This window comes from Pistacia vera, unplaced genomic scaffold, assembly GCF_008641045.1.
Source record: "Pistacia vera cultivar Batoury unplaced genomic scaffold, PisVer_v2 Contig688, whole genome shotgun sequence".
In the NCBI taxonomy this organism is placed as follows: domain Eukaryota; kingdom Viridiplantae; phylum Streptophyta; class Magnoliopsida; order Sapindales; family Anacardiaceae; genus Pistacia; species Pistacia vera.
The window spans coordinates 19,579-42,173 of NW_022196543.1; the positions used below are offsets into that span (position 1 = coordinate 19,579).

General features: G+C 36.4%; 3 protein-coding genes across 3 annotated transcripts; all 3 read left to right on the forward strand.

Moving 5' to 3' along the window:
- On the forward strand, window positions 1-3,604 carry LOC116113682 (IQ domain-containing protein IQM1-like). The gene is made up of 9 exons (XM_031399840.1): window positions 1-471; window positions 897-1,425; window positions 1,531-1,645; window positions 1,755-1,820; window positions 1,939-2,027; window positions 2,151-2,238; window positions 2,337-2,567; window positions 2,662-2,763; window positions 2,855-3,604. The coding sequence occupies exons 2-9, from the start codon at window positions 947-949 to the stop codon at window positions 3,287-3,289; spliced, it is 1,605 nt and encodes a 534-aa protein (XP_031255700.1). The 5' UTR covers window positions 1-471; window positions 897-946; the 3' UTR covers window positions 3,290-3,604.
- Window positions 3,605-11,465: 7,861 nt separating this feature from the next.
- Window positions 11,466-12,373, forward strand: LOC116113662 (EPIDERMAL PATTERNING FACTOR-like protein 6). The gene is made up of 3 exons (XM_031399820.1): window positions 11,466-11,631; window positions 11,890-11,933; window positions 12,022-12,373. The coding sequence occupies exons 1-3, from the start codon at window positions 11,529-11,531 to the stop codon at window positions 12,253-12,255; spliced, it is 381 nt and encodes a 126-aa protein (XP_031255680.1). The 5' UTR covers window positions 11,466-11,528; the 3' UTR covers window positions 12,256-12,373.
- Window positions 12,374-15,211: 2,838 nt separating this feature from the next.
- LOC116113671 (casein kinase 1-like protein 1) lies at window positions 15,212-20,717 on the forward strand. The gene is made up of 14 exons (XM_031399828.1): window positions 15,212-15,703; window positions 15,793-15,833; window positions 16,793-16,862; window positions 17,001-17,149; window positions 17,239-17,334; window positions 17,424-17,494; window positions 18,233-18,294; window positions 18,414-18,477; window positions 18,563-18,647; window positions 18,735-18,861; window positions 18,957-19,039; window positions 19,109-19,172; window positions 19,433-19,578; window positions 19,955-20,717. The coding sequence occupies exons 1-14, from the start codon at window positions 15,628-15,630 to the stop codon at window positions 20,252-20,254; spliced, it is 1,434 nt and encodes a 477-aa protein (XP_031255688.1). The 5' UTR covers window positions 15,212-15,627; the 3' UTR covers window positions 20,255-20,717.
- The last annotated feature ends 1,878 nt before the right edge of the window (window positions 20,718-22,595 follow it).

Below are 22,595 nucleotides of genomic sequence, written 5' to 3' on the forward strand. Positions count from 1 at the left end.
CTTTGACCGCTCTATCTCTCTCCTCTTTCTATCTTTCCATTTCCATGTTTAGATTAAGAACACAACCTATATAAGGCCGGTTTCACACCCTACAAGATATTCAAAAGTTCAGGCTTTGAATTCATCAAAACTCGTGGTCTTCAGCCTGGAAAACTATTCCTTGATTCCAACCCACCAAAAACTTTCCATTCAAAACCTTCTGAGTTGATCATTTGTTGCAAGAATTCAAACACTGCTGTGCCTCTCTGTTGTTGGGTTGTTACGTCTTTGAAGGGTTAGTGCCATATAGTGGACTTCTTGTTGTATATAAAGGAAGACGGGGGGTAGTCAAGAATCAACAACATCTCTTCTACCTATAGGGCCGGAGTTTGCTTTTCCCATTTAAAATTTACATTATTTGTCTGAGAAACAGAGAGAGAATAACAAAGAAAACGTTTTTGGATCAAGCACTGGTTTCTGAATTAACTACAGGTAAATAGGCATCAAAGAGTTCTTTTTGTAATGATCCAATGTCTGGCTTCAATAATTTGACATCAATTCATTCTTTTATTCATTCTGGGGGGTTGGTGTAGTTCCACCATGCCTTCTGCTTTAGCTTTAGCTTTTGCTTTTATTAGCTTTTTTCCTTCTTTTGTCGGGTTAGACTAATGTCAGTACTTCAGATAAGAAAACTAGGCCAGGGGATTTGTGAGTGAATAATTGGATATTAAAAAAGGAAAACTTAAAGAATATGACAAATGAAAACCAATGAATAAATATTTAAGAACCAATAATCACTATTTCTCATAATAAAGCAACAGTTATAATTTCATCTTGTCTGAATTTGTCTCTGCCTGTAACTTCATCATTTCTGTATTACTTTGCAATATCATAACTTTCTTAATTATATTGAGCAGGTGGAGGCTTGTATTCTAACAAATTGAAGCCGATTGGTCCTTGAATATCTATGGGTTTATCGCTTTCATTGCTCTTATCAGCGTGGGAAGAAATTCTAAAACATAGGTTCTTCAGTTTGGCATATAACATCAGCTTCGATACCAAAGATGGAGAGGTCACGGTTAGGGTAAACAGCTTCAAGAAAAGAGATTCAGAAAACGTGACCAACAAGTCTGATGAAATCATAACTACTAAAACCAGAAGAAGTTTAAAGAGTTACAAACCGGAAAATGTATTACTTGAAACAAGTTTTTCATTCAAGGATCTGCTTCAAGACAAAGAGAGAGTTTCAAATAAAACTTTGAATAGAAAAGAGGGATTGAAGCATTATCCCATTCCTGCACTTTCTCTTCCTGAACCAGCAATCTTGTTTTCACCAAGACCAGTGAGTGAACTCGATGCAGCTGCAGTTAAACTTCAAAAGGTTTATAAGAGTTACAGAACTCGAAGAAACCTTGCAGATTGTGCGGTTGTGGTTGAGGAGCTGTGGTTAGTGTCTCACCAACCATTTCTAGATATGTTGTGATCTTGTTTGCTGTTTGTTTTTACTTCTATATATAATATATTTCTATTTTTATGTATTAATTAATGTAGGTGGAAGGCATTAGACTTTGCAGCTCTCAAGCGGAGTTCTGTGTCATTCTTCAATATTGAGAAACCAGAAACTGCCGTATCACGGTGGGCAAGGGCCAGGACAAGAGTAGCTAAGGTACTTTTTTCTATTACATCCAAATTTATCTCGTAATCAAGTATTAATTATCATAATGTTTTTATATATAAATATATATTATATTGATTGTCTGTTATTACGTGGCCAGGTGGGGAAGGGCTTGTCGAAAGATGACAAGGCTCAAAAACTGGCTTTACAGCATTGGCTTGAAGCTGTAAGTCTACAGAAATTGATTTTCTTTAGTGTCTCTTGTAGATGTAGTTGTAGTGTAGCCCTATTTGAATAATTTATACGTAGTTGGTCTAATATATTATATTTTATTCATTGAGCAGATTGATCCACGGCATCGATATGGCCACAATCTACACATGTATTATGATGTCTGGTTTAAAAGCCAGAGCAGCCAACCTTTCTTTTACTGGTATATTAAAATGTTTCATTATCTTTTCAAGTCTCTGTCTTTTCTAGCTAGAGATATTATAGATCCTTTAGATTAATTTGCTTTGTGACTTTATTATTCACTTTACTGCTTTCTGCAATGAAGGTTGGATGTTGGAGATGGTAAAGAAGTAAATCTGGAGAAATGTCCTAGGTCTGTTCTTCATCGCCAATGTATCAAATATCTTGGACCAGTAAGTTAATTATTAATTAATGCATGGGATATTCATTTATTTACAGCGTGATGGGAAGTTTATCTAATTTCCTTTTGTCTTTTTTTTTTTCATTGCAGAAAGAAAGAGAAGCATTTGAGGTAATAGTTGAAAACGGGAAACTTATTTATAAGCAAAGTGGAATGCCTATAGAAACCATTGAAGGTTCGAAATGGATATTTGTGCTGAGTACCAGTCGGGCTTTGTACGTTGCGCAAAAGAAGAAAGGCTCGTTTCAACACTCCAGTTTTCTAGCAGGTGGCGCCACCACCGCAGCTGGAAGATTAGTTGCTCACGACGGAATTCTTGAGGTAACTCTTTCATCACAATTATTAATTCTGCAGTGATAATATTTTTTTTCCTAAAATTAAAGAAGATGACTGATATAATGTTTTCTTTTTGCAGGCAATATGGCCCTATAGTGGTCACTATCACCCAACAGAAGAGAACTTCCGGGAATTCATCAGTTTTCTTGAGGAGAACCATGTTGACCTCGCTAATGTAAAGGTAATAATTGTCTGCGATAATATTATATATATTGCATTTTTTATTTATTCAAGAATTAATATAGAAATGTTGCTTCATTGTTTTGTTTCAGAGGTATGCCATTGATGATGACAATCCCTCTTCAATTACGGTCACCGGCGAGGAATCAAAACAAAAGCCACCGGTGGGCCCTGATGTGGACCACAGTATCAAGGCAGCTACAATCACAACCGTTAATCAAAAAGAAAAGATTGACATAAATGATGATTCCAACGCAGAAGTACCTTCGTTTGATGTAGGAAAACGCTTGCCCTGCAACTGGACCACAGGAGCTGGACCCCGCATCGGTTGTGTGCGAGACTACCCTGCAGATTTACAGTCGAGAGCACTGGAACAAGTTAGCCTATCGCCTCGTCCACCAACCGCGCCGTTTGTTAAATACGGGCCAATTCCTTCTCCAAGGCCCAGCCCAAAGGTTCGTCTCTCACCAAGGATCTCGTACATGGGCCTTCCTAGCCCAAGGACTCCAATTCCTGCCACCAGCTAAGCTCCACAATGGGTTTAATGATGGGTCAACATTAGTAGGATTTTGCCATTTTGGGTATCACTGGTGCCCCGACTTTAGGTTTTTAGAAGTTAGAACTGAGGCGGGGACAGATGGAACTGACCGTGATTTTTTTTTTTTTTTTTTTGTAAGAAAATAATTTTTTTGTGACTTTCTTACTGTTTTTTCATTAGTTGAATTTTCCTTATGGCTTAATTTTAACCCAATTGTGTTTGGGTTTTACCTATTCTTTCATGTAAACAGAAAATATGAAGTAATATAAATATACAATCATATTCAATAAATCATTCTTTTTATGTCATTTTCTTCCTTCCAATTCGAAATTCCTTTTTTTTTTTTTTTTTCCTTGCTTCAAGGGATGTATTATTTAAAACATAGTTGTTATATTTAAAATTTGTGTAACAAACTAACAATAAGCTAACACTTAAAATTACTTTGATATAAGAGTAATTCACTCATCTCAAGATATATTCTAAATTTTAAATCTTAAATTATGTAACATCCTATGTAAAATTATTAAATCATTTAATGCATGCCCACTTCATTTATATATCAATACCATATATAATACATATGTATTTGTTATGCTTAAAAAAATCAGGGTTGATGTAAACTTATATTAGCAAACACCAATTAGAGTTTAGGAAGACTTTGCGTCTTTCAGGAGCTATCATATCGCCTCAAGACAAAAAGAATACGATTGTCATTAACCCAACAGATTCAGGTTTTGTCTATAAGTGAATAAGGACCGCACACCTGTCAAAGTCCCAGATAATTTGAAGATATTTACTAAGTTATCAACCAATGAGAGGCAATAAAGGACTTGCACGACATCTATCCATTTGCAGATTTATAATCATTACCTTGAATTCAGCTACTATAGATAGAGGACTCCCCCTCACATTTTTCGAATTCTGATTCCGATTATAATCTCAATTTTCAAAGCAAAGATAACTTACGAGAAAAAGACTGACTTGATATTCTCTCTTAATAATCAGTTATTGTATCTCTGTTTGCTGTTCACTATACGCGACCTCTTGTAAACTCTTATATATAAAAGAAACAGTAAAAATAGGAATCGTTTTAGGTATCTGAATCATTTTAAAAATTATCTCTCTCATTTATTATTCTCGTCTTTATATTCGTTATTATTATATAACTTTATTCTTACTCTTGAATCAATTATATTATATATAATTTTTAAAAATAACTTAATATTTTATATATACGAATGGTTGGTGTAAGAATCACGACTATATTATTGTTAAAAATTAAAATACAAGAAGAAAACCGACACACAAACGAAAGAACCCAAATTAAACTCAAAAGGCGAGTTTAAAAATAGTCGTCATCTGATTAAAGTCATAAATTTTGGGGCTTACACCATTAAATTTCAAGCTAACAAGACAAAGACTGAACGTCCCATCTCACACTAGTTGGTCGGCCAGTAAATAATTCCATGCAGTAAATTACTCATAAATATCAGAGAGGAAATCTATATAGTGAGATCTTACACTTACAGTATACAGTCTTTTTATAAAAAAATGCATACGTACACTGCGACCTCACTAAAAGCCGACGTCTTGCATGCATCTCAAATCTCTAATGAAAGATTATCTTCTCAATTGTACCTCTCGTCATCAACCATCCTTCTGCAGTTGTACTCAATCTAGTCTTAGCTAGGGATTTATTACTCTTTCTACTGCATATGGTGGCCCGACTTCTTATGAGCGTACCCAGGACCCACGTCCTTTCCCCTCTTATCACTTCCTTTTGCTTTTTTGCATCATCACTACTCACGCTTACCATAAGGATATTTGCTTAGGGTTTTGTGTAATGTTAAGAAGAAGATTTGTTGATGAATAACAATTATTTGCTTAGGCTTTTGTGCTAATTTCAAGTTGAAGATTTGTTTTATTCTTGATAAATATTTAACAATAGCATTGTTTTAATGTACGTCCTTATTTATTATTAAAAGATAAAATCAGATGCATTAAAAAAAATATTTTTTTTATAATTTACAAGTTTTAGATCTTTCTAAAAAAATAGAGATAGGTGTTTTGGGTTAAAAATATTTACGTGAAACCCTAAAATAAACCTGTGCATTGAGCTGGATCTAAAGCAAAATGAACAACTTCTTTCAATTGGACCCAAAATTTGACAGGTGACATTAGACGTACTTGAGATTTGGCACATGATATTGGACTAAAATGGTAGAATGACTCCTTATTAAAGTGTATCTTCTTCCTTTTCACATAAAACTCAAACTGGTATAGACTCTTGTTCATAAAAATGAATTATTGGCATTTGGCAAAACAGAAGAAGGCCTGGACTTGGTTACTATTTTCCCAAAGTTAATATGGTCAAAGTTTGAGGCTGTTGCGTGGTTTAGTTTCATCCTAACAGGCCTTAGGTCAAGGGCACACTGCTTATTAAGAATCCTAAAATTGGTGATGAGACAATAATGTGAGTCAGAAAGTGACTGCTGATTGTGATTGTTAATCCATCAATCTTAATGATCGTACTCGACGATTCAGATTGAGTAAGCGACTCATGACATGACTCAAATAGTAATTAAAATAATAACATGCCTTGTTGTGTGCTTAATTACTAAAAGGCCAATGGGCGACGACAGAAATCATTTTCTTATTATGATAATTTTATTATTAAAATAATTGTATTTTCTTATAATTGTGATTAATTTTATTATTAGGATGATTGTATTTCTTTGTATAGAATATGTTGAACTTATATGTTATACGCTTTTATTAATATTGAATATATAATCATTTATACAATTCTTTATGGTATCAAAGCAGTAATTACTCTTGGGTCCTACATCTCTGAAAGCTGACAGTTCACCCCTGTATTTTTTTTTCTCCAGATCACACTGCCCAGCTTCCTCGACTCCAGCAACTGTTCTGTTTCCTCAGCCCCGACGACGACTCTCTCTTCTTCTCCGTTGTCTTTTCCGTGATTTTTTTTTGCAGATCTGTTTGCTCTTCTCAACAGCCACGATTTGCGTTTCTCCGACGATCGTTTGTACTCTCCAACCGTGCTCTTGTTGATTTCTTGTTTTGCCTTCTTGAAGCCTCTTTTTTTCTTTTCTCATGGCAGATTCGTCACAGTCCACCACTTCAGCCATGACTACCACCACTTCTAGCGTCTTCTTCTCAGTCAACTCTGCTTCCTCAGTTGTTTAGTCGATGATCTCCCTACCATTCTCCTCCCTTTCCATGGGCGGTTTCCTCTACCCACCACCACACCAGTAGGTTCCTCATACTCAGGTGCTCACTTCCACGACTGGATTATCTCACTCGTTGACATTTATTTCACCCAAACCATAGCCTATATTGTTGCCACCCTTGCCTACCACCGTCAACATTGGAAGCTACTTTTCTTCTCTCATGGAGCGTGATACGTATCACGCCTGGAAGTCCAAGTTTCTTGATGTCCTTGCTATCCACGACCTACAAAATGTCATCGCTGGTGATGCCCATCCCCTTGTAACATTTCTCTCCGATGGCACTACAAACCAAGCTCATTCCCATTGGTTATAGACCAAAAGATTGGTTCAAACATGGATCAAGTCTACTGTTTCGCCCTCTCTTGTCCATAATCTTTTACTACTATGCACCACTGTTGCCGAAGCTTGGATTATACTTGACCATCACCTAAATCCTCTATTTGGTGTTCATATTTGCTCTAATCGTGATCGACTGTGCAATCTCAGAAAAGCCATTGACCAATCAATGACTGATTATCTTATTGATGCTGAATTTGTGTTTGATTCCCATTATGCAGCAGGTTTTCCAGTTTCGAAATCTGACTTTGTAGAATATATTGTTGATGGCCTCAGTCCAGAATATCAAGGGTTCATTACCGCTCTCCATTTTCGGCCTTTTACCACATTTGATGAATTGTTTGATCTTCTAGTTCATGAAGAGCGCTTCAATAGGAAAAGCTCAAGTTTGTCCACTCAGGCTGTGGCCTTGACTGATAACCGCACTTCTTCACAGTCATCTGGGTCCTTTGGCTCTTCCTCCAACAGGCGCAACTACCTTTCTCGCAATCAAGGCAATCGTGGGCGAGGTCGTGGTGCTCAGAATAATCAGTCACACTAGCCACCTCCGCCTTCTTTCCAGCCTCCTCTGCTACCTACTCCAGCTGGTGTTCTTTCGCAAGGTGCTTATCAGATTTGCGACAAACATGGGCATTCCGCTCATGTTTGTCCCCAGCGTGGCAACTTTGCATATTTCGCAGAGACTGTTGCTACACCTTTTGCTACTATGTCCATTTGTGACCCTTCTGACTCCAATTGGCTTCTTGATTCTGGAGTCACACATCACATGACACCCAATGCTACTACCTTGTCCTCTCCTCAGCCTCATAATGGTACGTCTTCCATTCTAATCGAGAATGGTTAGTCGTTACCTATTACTCATAAGGGTGATGTATGTCTGTCTAAGTCTCCTAATTTTAGAATTATTTTATCTGATGTTTTGTGTGTTCCATCTCTTCGTAAGAATTTATTGTCTATTCATAAACTTACATCAGATACTGATTTTGTTTACAATCTTGGTTCATCTGGCTTTGTTATCAAGGCAAAACGGCCAGGTCAGATTCTTCTCTCTGATTGTAGCAGTAATGGGTTATACCAATTATCGTCTCCCATTGTCATCGCTCTTTCATCTGTTTTGTGTATCATCTGATGTCTGGCATCATCGTCTTGGACACCCTTCCCCTGCTGTGCTCAAAACCGTGCTTGCCGCTATGTCTAGTCCAGTTCAGGATCTCACTGCCGAGTGTCCAGTATGTCCTCTTCGTAAAGGTTGTCATCTTTCCTTTAGCAAACGGACATACACATCCAAATCTCCTCTCGAGCTCCTTCATCCTAATGTATGGGGTCCTACTCCAATCGTGTCATTACCTTCTTTTAAACATTACTTATCTATTGTTAAGGATTATATTTGGTATACTTGGTTTTTTCCTATGTTTAAAAAATCTGATGTCACTGAGATTTTTCGTAAATTTAAATTAATGGTTAAGAACCTACTTTCATGTTCTATTAAAATTGCGCGTTTTGATGGTGGTGGTGAATTTGATAATAAATTGTTTCATTCCCTTCTTGAGTCCCATGGTATTACTATTACCCATCAACTGTTATGTCCTTACACTCCTGCCCAAAATGGTGTCGTTGAGCGGAAACATAGTGGAAAAATGACGCTGCCTTTTATTGCAATCCAACTTGTCACCATCCTTTTGGGTGGAGGCTTTTTCTATTGCTATCTTTCTGATTAACAGGTTGCCTACAATAGTGCTCAAGCATCGCTGTCCTTTTGAGGTTCTTTTTCGATGATCTCCTGACTATAACTTCTTGCGGACTTTTGGCTGTGCCTGTTATCCATTGCTCACTCCGACTGCTGCTCACAAACTAGCCCCACGCTCTGTTCTCTGTATTTTTTTGGGGTATGACTCGTCACATCGTGGGTACTGGTGCCTCCATATTCCTACTGGTCGTATATACATTTCTTGACATGTGGTGTTTCATGAGACAACATTTCTTGGTTATGTCACTGCTGCCACTTCAGCACCACTTCATTCGGATTTTCAACCTTTGTCTATTCCATCCACAGTGCTTTAACTTTCCGATGCTCTTGGATCTGGGCTTGCCTTTTCATCTGCACCGGTCATGCCACCATCATCCACCACTTCAGATCAATCTTCCAATTCAATTCCATCTGACTCCACTGGTCTTCCTCAGTCCCCATTAGCTAGTACTCATTCTTCTTCCATCGGGGATTCCTAGTCGTCTCCCTTGATGCCTACAAATTTCGTGCCCCCCTGTTCTACAACACCACCAACACCAATCCGTCAGCGATATCATAGTCTCTATGATATTATGGCCTCTTCACCTCATGTGCTTCTGAATACTCTTACTACAGAGACAATGGATCCTATACTGTATGAACAAACATCCTTCAAGCAAGCACAATTTGTCTCTCATTGGCGTCAGGCAATGTGTGAAGAATATAATGCCCTTTGCGGAATAATACTTGGGTTCTTGTTCCACCTAGTCTTTATCAGAATTTTGTTGGTTGTCGTTGGGTTTACAAAGTTAAACATCGAGCTGATGGGTCGGTTGAACAATACAAGGATTGTCTAGTTGCAAAGCGTTTTCATCAGTAGCCTGGTGTGGATTTTGGTGATACTTTTAGTCCCGTTGTTAAGCCTGTCACTATTTGCACTGTTCTTGCTCTTGCCACAATGCATGGTTGGCCGCTTCGTCAACTTGATGTCAAGAACGCATTTCTCCAGGGTTATCTCACTGAAGAAGTATTCATGGAGCAACCACCCGGTTTCATTGATTCACAACGACCCTCTCATGTTTGTTGACTTATTAAAGTTATCTATGGTCTTAAGAAGGCTCCTCGTGCATGGTACCATCGTCTATACTGCTTTTTTATTGATATTGGATTTACCAATAGCCGCTCTAACTCCTCTTTCTTCATTTGCCGAACATCTGGATCTGTTGTGATTCTTCTTGTCTATGTGGATGATCTGATTGTCACTGGTTCAGACCCCTCTACTGTCACAAGTTATGTCTTTTCATTATGTTCTACATTTGCCTTCCTGGACTTGGGCTCTCTTGGTTTCTTTCTTGGCATGGAAGTTGTTCAGGATAATACTATTATGTATCTGTCTCAGCGACATTATGTGGTGGACTCACTTAGACGCTGCCAACTTGATTCTTATGCTCCATGTGCTACACCCTTTAGCTCCTCCAAAGCATCACAATTCTCAGATGATGATCCTTTTCCTGATATGACCCTTTATCGCAGATCTTTACTATCTCACACTCACCAGGTCGGACATTGCCTTTGTTGTAAATCAGGTTGCTCAAAGATGTTTTGCTCCCACTCAACATGATATGCATTCTGTCAAGCGAATTTTTCGGTATCTTAATGGCACACTATTTTGTGGTCTCACTTTTCATCGTGACCCTAGCCTTCATCTTCTTGCCTACTCTGTTGCTGATTGGGCTGTTGATGTAGCTACTCATTGTTCTATCTCTGGTGGTTGTGTTTTTCTTGGTCGCAATTTGATATCTTGAACTGCAAAGAAGCAATCTGATGTGTCTCGCTCTAGTGCTGATTTTGAGTATTGTGCTCTTGCCCATGTTACTGCTGATGTTCGGTGGTTTTGTTATTTACTGCATGAGCCTGGCATTCCCTTGTATTCTTCCCCATTGCTTCTCTGTGACAATCAATCCACTCTACATATGGCAACTAATTTTGTCTTTCATGCTTACACTCGGCATATCGATATCGACTTACACTTCATTTGTGACTTAGTTGCCTACGGGGCCCTTTGTCTTCGACATGTACCCACTGTCTCTTAGCTTGTGGATATATTCACCAAAGGCCTATCTCGTGAGCAATTTCAGTTGCTTTATCTTGAATTGCAGCTCCGAGATCTACCGCTTCAATTGCGGGAGAGTATTAAGGAATAAAATCATTTTGATTTTGTTTCCTTATTATCATGATTATTATAATATTATATTTCCTTATATTTTTTATTAATTTCATTATTATGATAGATTGTATTTTCTTTTAGTTTTGATTAATTTTATTATTAGGATGATTGTATTTTCTTATAGTTTTGGTTAATTTTATTATTATGATGATTGTATTTCCTTGTAGAATAGTTATGGAATTTGTTGTGATGTAGGTGTGAGATGGAGGAAGTCCATTAATGCAAAACTTTTCAAGCGATCATCTTTACCGTTTCTTTTTGTTATCAATTTGTTAAACTCCCCCGAGTTTCGAAACCAGTGTTTTCACTTCTCTCTCTCTCTCTCTCTCTCTGTCTCTCTCTCTCTCTCTATATATATATATATATTTTTTTTTTTTTTACGAGTAAGGTTCAGTAGTACTTGTGACTTGTCTGCTAAGCAAAAATCTATCAAGTCATGACCGGGAGAGAGGAAGCGTACCGGCTTTTCAAAGAGTTGTTCTCTGGCCTGCCTGCGCCTTGTTGAGTGTATATATATATATATATATATATATAGTGCATTTCTCTCTCTCTCTTGCACAAGTCTCTTCTCTACAGCTCTAAACAGTATATTTATCCATATTTGGCTTGCTGAGTTAGTTGAGTGACAGAGAGACCCGTGAAGATCATCATCATCATTACCATCATTTGAGATATTAAGGAGAAAATGAAGAGCATAATCTTCTATCTTCTTGTAGCAACACTGGAGATCTCGAGTTTAGTTTCTGTAACGAGTAGTACTTTCACATCACATGCTCCTGATCACCAAGGTTAGCACTCGGTTTATGTCTCTGATTCACCTTTTTGTAATTCGTTTTTTACACAACGTTTTCATTCTCCAACAGGGACTTTAGCTGTTTGGTAGAAAAAAGGCTTATTTTTCACTTTTTCTTCCACATGACCTTTGTTTTCTCACAACCGACCTTGTTCCTTTCTACTTTGAGTACTGATTTCATTAAGCAGATCATATCTCCTACTAATATTTACTATATATATGTATTTTTTAATTTTTATACTTGATGAAACAGAACAGTTCCCTCAGTTCCTACAAGCTGCCTCGGACTCAAAAAAGGTAATGTAGCTCTCTCGCTCTTTCTCTATCAGGATCTTGCTGGCTAACTAAGTATGAAGATGTATTGTTGTTTGACATATATATTAAGGGATATCATCAGAGTATGGAAGCGGGAACAGTAGCGTCCAGAACTGAAGAAACTTATAAAGTGGAAAGTAGACTTGGGTCAATACCACCTAACTGTAACCACAAGTGTAAAGGGTGCGAACCATGTGTTGCCATTCAAATAACCACAACGTCTGATCGAGTGGGACTTCAGTCTGCAAACTATGAACCGGAAGGTTGGAAATGCAAGTGCGGCTCTTCTCTCTTTAACCCTTGACTTTGACTCATCTATCTCAAGTGCTAAACACTAGTACTGTAGTCCCTTGCTTATCTCTTACTGAGAGATAGAAAATTTTGTGGCCTGCTTTGACTTTTCTGCAGTGATGGTGTTTGGAATAGCGGTATGTATCGTATTTAGAGGTTTTAATATATTGGTTTTTAAAAAGTTCCTAGTGTGTTTAGCATTGTTATTATTTGTAGAGAGAAGAATTTCTCAGATTGAAAACGTTTAACAAATTCATCTGAATTTATTCTCTAGAAAAGTAGCAACATTTTTTTTTTTTTTAAAAATCATCGGGATGAGTCTTCAAACTGTAGACTGGAAAGAGTCCCGTAATCACCTTTATTATTGTCGGGAGACTCAAATTCAGAAACTCATAGAATTTTTTTTTTTTGTTTTTTTAACATCGACATCCACTGGTGATTTTGTCTCGGGAATTATTATGAGCAACTTTAATTTTTTTAATTAAAAAAAAAAAAAAGGCAATAAACAGTTATTCTCCAGGTTCTTCGATTGGGTTATTTGGGTAGAACGTGAGGATTACTTTCCAGTCAACTTAAAAATTTAATGCTGCTTTACCAAAACAATTAAAGATAAGATCCCACTTCCCTAAAAGAATTCAGAGCCGTGCTATTGTCCAGGAATAATTTTTGGGGATCATATTATACGTTAAGAAATTGTCTAGAAAATATATCAATATATCTGAATTTTTTACCAATCTTTAATGATTTTTTTTAATAATATATTTTTAGCTATTTCAGAAATATAAAAGTCATAATCATATAAACTGACCTTAATTTAGATATTTCACAGATATTCTAGGTTATGAAAAACACTACTTAAACAAAGCATAGTTTTTGATTGGATCGGCGGAAAGGAGTTCTGCTAAAGCCGGACCATTATATGAAGAAAAAATCATAATGCGTAGTTTAAATGAAAAATTGATAGAATACGATGAAATTTTGGGCCGTCTTTTGCGTCACTCCAACTAAACTTATTATTTGAAATTGAAAGTAGTAGTAGTTGGATAGTGATGACCTAATTTAGTTGAACATCCACAAACCAAATCCAAAACCAGGTGCTACAAAATGGGCCCAGGAGTACTTGCTTTTCTCTCTTATTATATTCATCATATGGATAAGGAAGCACGTTGTTTAAAGTTTTAAAATCATCCTAAAACATTTGCCAACTCAACTGCCATTGCCACCCTTTGCACACAGCCAAGCCCCATAGCTCAGGGATTTTAGATAAATGTAATAGATACTAGTTGATGATTATTATTGAAACGTAAGGGGAGGTAAGTGATTTTCTTTGTTGAAATTTTTTATAATCAAAATGTTTGACACATGTTTTTCAATACTGAGTTAGCATTTCCCTCTTACAAGCAGTAATAAAAGGGTATCAGATTTTCCAGTAGCAAATGGCAAGTAAATTATGATCATAGTGTCATGCTTTCCCATTCCATGGGTCTTTAATGCTTATTATGTACATGTAATCATTATGCCCGGGGAACCACATGTGGGTGGGTTTCATATTATTATTATGAGTAAACAACGTATTTCCACCCAATGTTTGATGAAACGCTAAGTTGGTACCTCAGGTTATACTTATTCCAGATTTTCACTCTTAAAGTGATCGAAAAATGTTTGATGTAACGGTAACGAGGTAAATTGGTCATTTTACATGGGGTGGTGCACGTTAGCAGATCGTCGCCTCTAATAATCCTCTGGTGCACGTTAGCAGACGACGTCCCCAACATTTTTCGCCATTTTTCCAGCGATTCTTCCACCTAAAATCACCATTGTCACCACCATTTGAACCTCTATCTTCCCATCTACAAAACCATACCCTTCACAACCCCTTATCACTCGCCGTTTGTTGGCCACGACAGCCATGACATGTGACTGGTTTTTGTCTGTTTTCGGCTGTTTTGAACAACAAGAACCCCAACCACCACCACCATTTGACTCCTCGCATCCTCCCCTACAAAACCCCTAACCTTCCCAGCCACAACAGCTCACCGTTTGCCATCCACCACTTCACCAAAAAAGGGCCAATGAACATGAACTGTCCACTGGCGAACGACGATGAAATGGTTGTTGGGGACATAGGGGTTTATAGATTTGGAGACGGTGGTTGCAATGGTAGTGTTCAATTGGATTTTTGCCGTCGGAATCTAGTGAAGAACATCGAAACCCTAAGCCTAATGGCGTCGGTGATTGGAGGGGCCAATGAGTCAAGAACCAGAGGAGTTTTGGACGATGGACTACGAGGAAGGTGATGGAAGTGACTTGATATAATTTGAAAATAAAATAGTAAGTTTTATAATTCTACTAATTTAAGGGTTAAAACATAATTTATTAATTTAGGATTAAAGGCATTATAGTAATTACACCCTCTAAACCCTCAAAATTGCTAATATTATTATTTTAAAGGTGAAAATCTAGAATAAATTTAACCATGATACCAATTTGAGATTTCGTGAAAGCTTGGGCGGGAATACGTCGTTTACTCTGTTATTATTAATACAAAAACTTTACCATTTCAACCTCCACATGCTCTGTACTTGTATTTGCATTAAATTCTTCTTGCAACCGAAATTTCAAGGAGATATTTATGTATTATAAATAAATAATAAAGTCTAATTAGTAGATCAAATTTGAAAATTTAAAACAACAACATATAAAAAGGTTTTAAAAGCACGAGTATGCGTCTGTTCACACGCAAATAAATCACGTGATGGATACGCTCGGATATAGTCACGCGACAATGACCCAACGCCTGACAGTGGCGCGAAACCTTCTCTACGATGTTCTCATCAACAACTTTCGCCACGCGTATATACTACGCGTGGTCACGCATTTCTCTCTCCACGACTGCTTTTTTTTAATTTTCTTAATTAAAAAAGAAAAGAAAAGGAGACCCACATACATTGTCCGTTGTTCAAAGTAATTGCTTCGATTGGATCAATCCCATCCCAATGCGAGAAAAAAAAAGTCCTCACAGATAGAGAGATGCCGATAACAGAACGCACGTTTGCGTCTTACTAACCTAACTCCACCCTATTTTGTTTCTTTTCTTTTTCTGTTTTTATTTTAGGGAAAAAGAAAGAAACCCTAGATCTTCCATTTTATTATCTTCTTTCAATTTTATAGGTTTTCTTTCTTTCCCTTTTTTTTTTTAATCAGCAAGAATTTTTTTTTAAAGGTTTTTATAGGTTGTCGGTGCAGTCGATTCGGCGGGGAGTGTCGTGTTTTTGAGAAATTGTTATTTGTTTATTTTTGAGAATTTTATTTTTCTTTTAATCGAGAGTTATTAGTTAGGGTTTGTTTGTCAATAGAGCTAGGGCTTCAATTGTAATTGGTGTTGATGGAGCCTCGTGTGGGGAATAAGTTTCGGTTGGGTCGGAAAATCGGTAGCGGGTCTTTTGGAGAGATCTATCTTGGTTTGTTCAATTCGTTGTTGTAATTTCGCTTTTATGGATTTGTTTTATTTTTCTGCTGACCGTAATTGATTGTTGAATTGTTTGTATAGGTACTAATATTCAGACTAACGAAGAGGTTGCCATTAAGCTCGTGAGTGTTATTTACTTTGATTTTTATGAATTTCTATATTTTTTTTTTCTTTGCTTCTGGTTGGTTGCACGCAGTATTTGCATGATTGTTATTGACAATAAATGGGTAATTGATATCTGCTGTCCTGACGACATTTAGGATAGCACAAGAGTTGTTTTGTTGAACTTGGGTTATGCTACTTCAGTTACAAGTTTGGTGGTAAAATCAAATTTCCTGGGTCAAAGTATTAAGTTATTGCGCCATATCTTGATAATACTTAACTGGAATTTTGAAAGGCCTGTTACAATTTTTACATTTGACCATGCGAGCTAGTAGATTAGCAGAACAACCTCATTGCAAAAAATTGAGAAGTGCATCCATAGTTTTACTCTGATTTGGGGAGTAACTTTTTACTGTACTCAACTATATATCGAAACTAGTCTGACCTGCTACTCTTTCCTCTATTTATCGTCTTGTCTAATGCTATTGTCTTGTGAGTTACTTGCAAAGAAATCCTCACTTAAGCTCCACTTAATTTTGTTTGAACCTTTATATTGTTTAGTACCTCCACCTGGATAAAGTTATCTTGATCTAGATAGTATTGATGGTAGTGTTTTAAGTTTTGTAAAGGTTGTTTAGGTTGGACTTTCTTATTTGTTAAATTGATCAGAGTAAAATATTATGATGGTTTATTTGTTCATGCATTGTTACATTCTTGATCCTTTTCACTTTATTTTCAATTGATATGTTTTATTCTTCATAAAATACCCTTAGTTTGATTCTCTCAACTGCCAGAACAGGTGGGAAGTTATTTCATCTAATTAATCTTTGTCTGATTTATGTAAACACCACAGAAATGGATTTTCTTCATGATATGTCTCTTGCCAGATCATGGTGGTTGCTGCCATTTTCATCAATTTATTCTTTGCTGTTATAAATACTTTTTAATAATTAAAGTGCCCAATGTTTCTTATTTTCAGGAAAATGTCAAGACAAAGCATCCGCAGTTGTTATACGAATCCAAATTATACAGAATCCTGCAGGGAGGAAGTAATCAGATTCTCTTTTTTATGCTCATTTTCACAATTTCATTAGAATTTGATTTTTCATTAAAAGTTTTTGTGTAACTAGTCCTGTGATAACATTTGTGTTATATATCTGATCATTTTTTTTTTTCTATTTTGGCAGCTGGGATCCCAAATGTGAGGTGGTTTGGTGTTGAGGGAGACTATAATGTTCTGGTGATGGATTTGCTTGGACCTAGTCTTGAAGATCTATTTAACTTCTGTAGTAGGAAACTCTCCTTGAAGACAGTTCTTATGCTTGCAGATCAGATGGTAAGTTCTATTTGATATTTATTATTTTCCTTGTCTGAATACTCTTTGAAAAGTATTTATTGATACTGCGATTGCCAATATTTTTTCAGATCAATCGTGTTGAGTTTGTTCATTCAAAATCATTCCTACATCGAGATATTAAGCCTGACAATTTTCTTATGGGCTTAGGAAGACGTGCTAATCAGGTTTTTGATCTAGAACATATATTTTGTTTCCATTTTCTTGTAACAAGGGGATACCATATAGTGATTCTGATTTACTTCACATGTGACAGGTCTACATCATTGACTTTGGTCTGGCTAAGAAATATAGAGATAGTTCAACCCATCAACATATTCCTTACAGGTGAGAAGACTATGTTGGTGCTTCAGTGTTAACTTTGAATTTTATGTAAGACAAAAGAAACTAGGTTTTTGGAGTCCTGCTCATAATGTCAGCTAGGCCTGAAAACTCTTTTTTCTCATCTTTTTCCATCTTCTCTCTCATTCCTTTTATTATCCTGAAGTGCAAACAGTGATCTCTATTATTATTTTATCAAAAATTTCCTATTTTTGATTTAGGTGAGCATTTGAATTAAGCATTTGTGTATTTGTTTTTCTGTCTGGAGGATCTCTGCTGACGTTTAGGCCTTTAGGTCTTAGATGAAGCAATAACAACTGTTTTTGCTAATGCTTGAAAAAATTCGCTAAAACTTTTTTCAAGAAATCGTGCTTTATAAATAGGTATAACTATATAATTGTATTCTGGTTATGTAATATTCTCATGATGTTCGGTTAAGATTATGAGCTTTGGATTAGATTGGAATTATTTCAGTACCTATAGGTTAGGCTTATGAAATACCATACTCTGCTGTGGACAATTATGACAATGGTGGTGGTGATAATGGGACTTGTTATAATGATATTGATGGCAACACTTCAAATACTGTTGCATTCTGCCAGCTGTCTTTTGATCACTTCGCCCAAGCTGTCTTGTTTCTCTCTTTTGTATGGTTTTAATAGAATGTTTCTCTACTTCATTATGTGGATGATATGTGGTTAATCTCTGTAAGCCAATTGTTCGTCTCACTGTTAACGACTGCAGGGAGAATAAAAATTTGACTGGTACTGCAAGATATGCCAGCATGAACACTCATCTTGGGATTGGTACGCTTTTTCTGTCTACCTTTAGAACTAGCTTTCTTGTTTATTTGTGGATCTGCTCAAGTATCCATTCTTGCTTTTTTAATGTTGATGTTTTCTCTCACGTTTCTTGTAATTCCCAGAGCAAAGCCGGAGGGATGATCTAGAGTCTCTTGGTTATGTCCTTATGTACTTCTTGAGAGGAAGGTGATTATTTAAGCCTGCCCTAGCTTCTTCTTATCTTGCCTGCTGTCTGTTGATTCCCTTAGTGATTCCACCTTTTGTGTTTTAGCCTTCCGTGGCAGGGATTGAAAGCAGGAACTAAGAAACAGAAATATGAGAAAATTAGTGAAAAGAAAGTTTCTACTTCTATAGAGGTAAGTTATATCTAAAACTTCTGATGCATGTGTACTTCCTTTTTCCAGGTTATAGAAACTGTAACTGGAGATACTTTGCTTTTCCAGGCCTTGTGTCGGGGCTATCCAACAGAATTTGCTTCATACTTCCATTATTGTCGTTCACTGCGATTTGATGATAAGCCAGATTATGCCTATCTGAAAAGAATTTTCCGGGACCTCTTCATTCGTGAAGGTTTTAGTTATTTTTGATATGCTGAACCTTATCTTTGAGATCGGTTGAATAGAATGGAACTTTTTAATCTTTTCGTCTATTGATTCTTGACACAGGCTTCCAATTTGATTATGTATTTGATTGGACGATTTTGAAGTATCAGCAATCACAGCTGGCTACACCACCAGCTCGTGCTCTTGTAAGCTTGTGTCTTATTTATTTTGGTCTTTAGTGTTGGATGCATTTATGAAACACTTGTTCCCATCAGGTCCCAGGTGCTGGAACTAGTTCTGCGACACCTCCTGTTATAGCCAGTGCTGACAGACAAACAGGTAGTTTCTTCATTTCATTTGTGAGATTGGTGGAAAATATTTGTGTTGTCAGAAAACTTTTTATTATGTTTATAGGTCCTATTTAAAAGTTTTTCATTGTTTCCTGTCTTGCTTTCTTGTAGTTATCGACATCTTTTTCTTTTGTTATCCGAACTTATTTTTGATTGTTTTTGCCTCTTTCTTAGCGTTCCTTTTCTTTCCCTTCTTTTTCTGTTTTGAGATATGGTTTTGTTCATTTTGGCTGCTTATCTTTGTTGCAGGTGGGGAAGATGGTCGACCAGCTGGTTTGTCTTCAATGGAGTCCTCACGGCGGAGAATGACGTCTGGACCCATCATAAATTCTGCAAGTTTCTCGAAACAGAAGAGTCCAGTTGTAAATGAATCTGGAATTAGTAAAGATGCTATGGTAAGTTTTTTGTGGTTTTGTATTTTATGTTTTGCTGTGCATGTTTGTTCACGTGCCCTTAGTTACTTAGTCATGTCCATGTCCTTTACATGCATGATTTTAGACTTTGTTTCCCCTTGGAATTTTTTTTTGAATACTTGCTTCAACCTTGCTCTCCCACCAATGCGAGTTAAAGAAACTCATAAAATAGGAATGTGGTTGTTTGGTGTTAGCCTGCCTTATATGCTTGTGGTTTCATCTTTTCATACATGTCCTCTTTCATTTGACAGATTTTTGATTTTGAAAATCAGTTTCACATAAATGCCAATGCCAATGCCTTGATTTAATGTTTTGCATTGTTCTGGAATTTAACCTGCATTATGCTTGGAGCATGCAGTTATCTAGCTCCAATTTTATGGGACGATCAGGTGGATCCTCTAGGCGAGCTGCTGCTGTTTCTAGTAGTCGGGATGCATTTGTTGGAAGTGAGGCTGAACATCAACGCTCTCGTGCTACCGAGGCAAGCCCTGGAGCATTGCACAGAATTTCAAGTGCACAAAGAAATTCTCCTGTCGGATCTTCAGATCCAAAGCGGTCAGCATCAGGGAGAAATACCACTCACATTAAAAATTATGAAACTACCCTCAAGGGCATTGAGGGCCTGCATTTTGATGGTGATGAGAGGGTTCATTATTAGATGCTCGCTACCGTGCATTGTAAATCATGAAGTGGTTGGTATGATGTCAGACTTGCAGTAAAATATAGGGGTTATTCTCGTGGAGTACTGAAGAAAGTAAGGGAAAATCAAGATTTAGAATTGCACGGGCAAAGAAGTTGATCATTTGGAAAACAAGTTTCAGATGCTGAATTTAATGCACAAAATTGAGTCAAGGCTCTGTCCATAAAGCTGGGTGTATTTTCACGGCTACTCTTTTTTTTTAATTTTTTTTTTTTTATTTTCAACAGTTCAACCCTTATTTCCGTGGTCAGCTGTTCATTTAAGCTTTGATTTTTGATGTTTGAAACTCAGGTTTATAACTTGTTGGCTTTGTAAATCGGCCGCTGTATTGATTTTCCTCTGCAGTTCTAATATTACTTTGCTTACGCAGATGCAGGTTTCTTCAAATTAAAATTCATGCCAACTTGTAACATTCTTGTAATTTAGTTTTACTGTGTCGATTCAAATCTCCCATCTTCAAAGAAAAACATACGTGAACATATTCTACAGTGTCTGAGATATTATTACTAGTTAGCTGTGGTTAATTATCTGCAACTCAAAAGAGAGTAATTTCTTTACTTTACTTACATATACAACTTATTCTCTTCTGTTTGATACATAATCTTCTTTTAAGTTATTTAATTTATCTCTAATTCAGAACCATCAGATAATACTACAACTTATCACTCTGTAACTGTAAGCTTAACATCTGAAATTTCGGTATTTGATTAGATTTCCCTTTTTGGGAGTAGGGATTTGGTGTCACCTTTTCAATGTAATTTCAAAGGGAAGAGTAAAATTTTACAATTTTGTCTCATATCAACACCTTTAACATAATATCAGGCGCCACTTCCGCCAGATGCTATATGCTATCTGACAATTAAACATAAGGCGTATGATACACGCCAAAATCAATATTTTCTTGTCATAACTGCACAAACAATAATAATCTTTACTTATTATTTTTTCCAAAACGAATTTTTAGTTGATTTACGTGCGTTGGCTCCCCGTAAAATGTCCCATATATTTCTTCCGTCAGAATTTAAAGACGTATTATATCAACATAAAGACATTGCTTGAAAAACCAAACACTGATTTTCATCCGATGGGTCATTAGTTTGTGATCATGAAAGTTTAAAAACTCTACTCTACCATTGCTAATGATGGTACCAATTGGTGACCAGTTTTAAGTCCAGTACTGGTAACCATGTGAGCCTTCATATTTCCTGTGGTCCATGACAAGTGACGACCCATCAAATCTTCTGATAACGTAGCCCTAACAATTTGAATGGTTTGAATTCATTTTCAACCCAAATCAAGTATATAAATATTCATTTCCCAGAAACACTCAACATTGCCACACAAGCTAATGATATGATGTGTCTACCTTGTTGCATAATATGAGATTAAGTCTAAAAGATTAATTTATTTTGGACTTAATTTTCGTGATAAAATTTATAAGATTTTTTTTTTCTTTAAATATGGTAAGTTTAGCAATATATGATATATCATGTTGCTACTTTTTTTTTTTTTTGGTATTAGGAGTGTTTAAACTAGTTTGCGTGTACCTCAACTAGTATCTTAAAGTCTTAAGGTTAATGGTCAAATAAGCCTTTAATGGTTACCTTCTATTAATAGTCGTGAAGATTTGAATATATGACTTCTTTAGTATTATAGCTAAGAGTTTGAGCTAATAGCACTATTTCATGTTGATGCTTTTTTGTTTTCTTGTCAAAAGCAACAATCAATCAATGACTATCAAGCTTTCTCTTGCGTGAATAAGCTAAAGGAGACAAGTTTCTTAAACAGTTTGCTTCTGTCTTCATCTTATTCATGAGATTCATGTGTATCACACTTGTTTATTGGAATATTAAAATTGCTATCTTATTTTGTTGCAGCAATCCCCAAGCTTCTTTGTCTATAAAGGCTGTAAATTCCAATTATATCTGACACACTACTTCAGACTTTTTTTTTTTTTTTTCCCTCCAACAACGGCTCAAATTGGGCAAGGAAAACCACTTTGTATTGCAAAAGTAACACAAACATGTCATAAAAAAAATCAAATGAAAGTTAAAACGAATTGTGAGAAAATTTTGAACAGTTTGCCTGACCCTTGAACCACTTTGTATGTTGGCTTTCTTTCTTGCTGAATGCGTGACGAGTTTTCTCAGGCATTTTTAGCAAGACCTTGAACCTTGTAGCATACAAATTCCGGAGACCAAAAAATCTGTTCAACAGTCAACAGCTCAAGCTAACATAAATGGGGTTGCGAACACTTCCCCACGAAGGCCTTTCTATAGATTATGGATTATTTTATGAT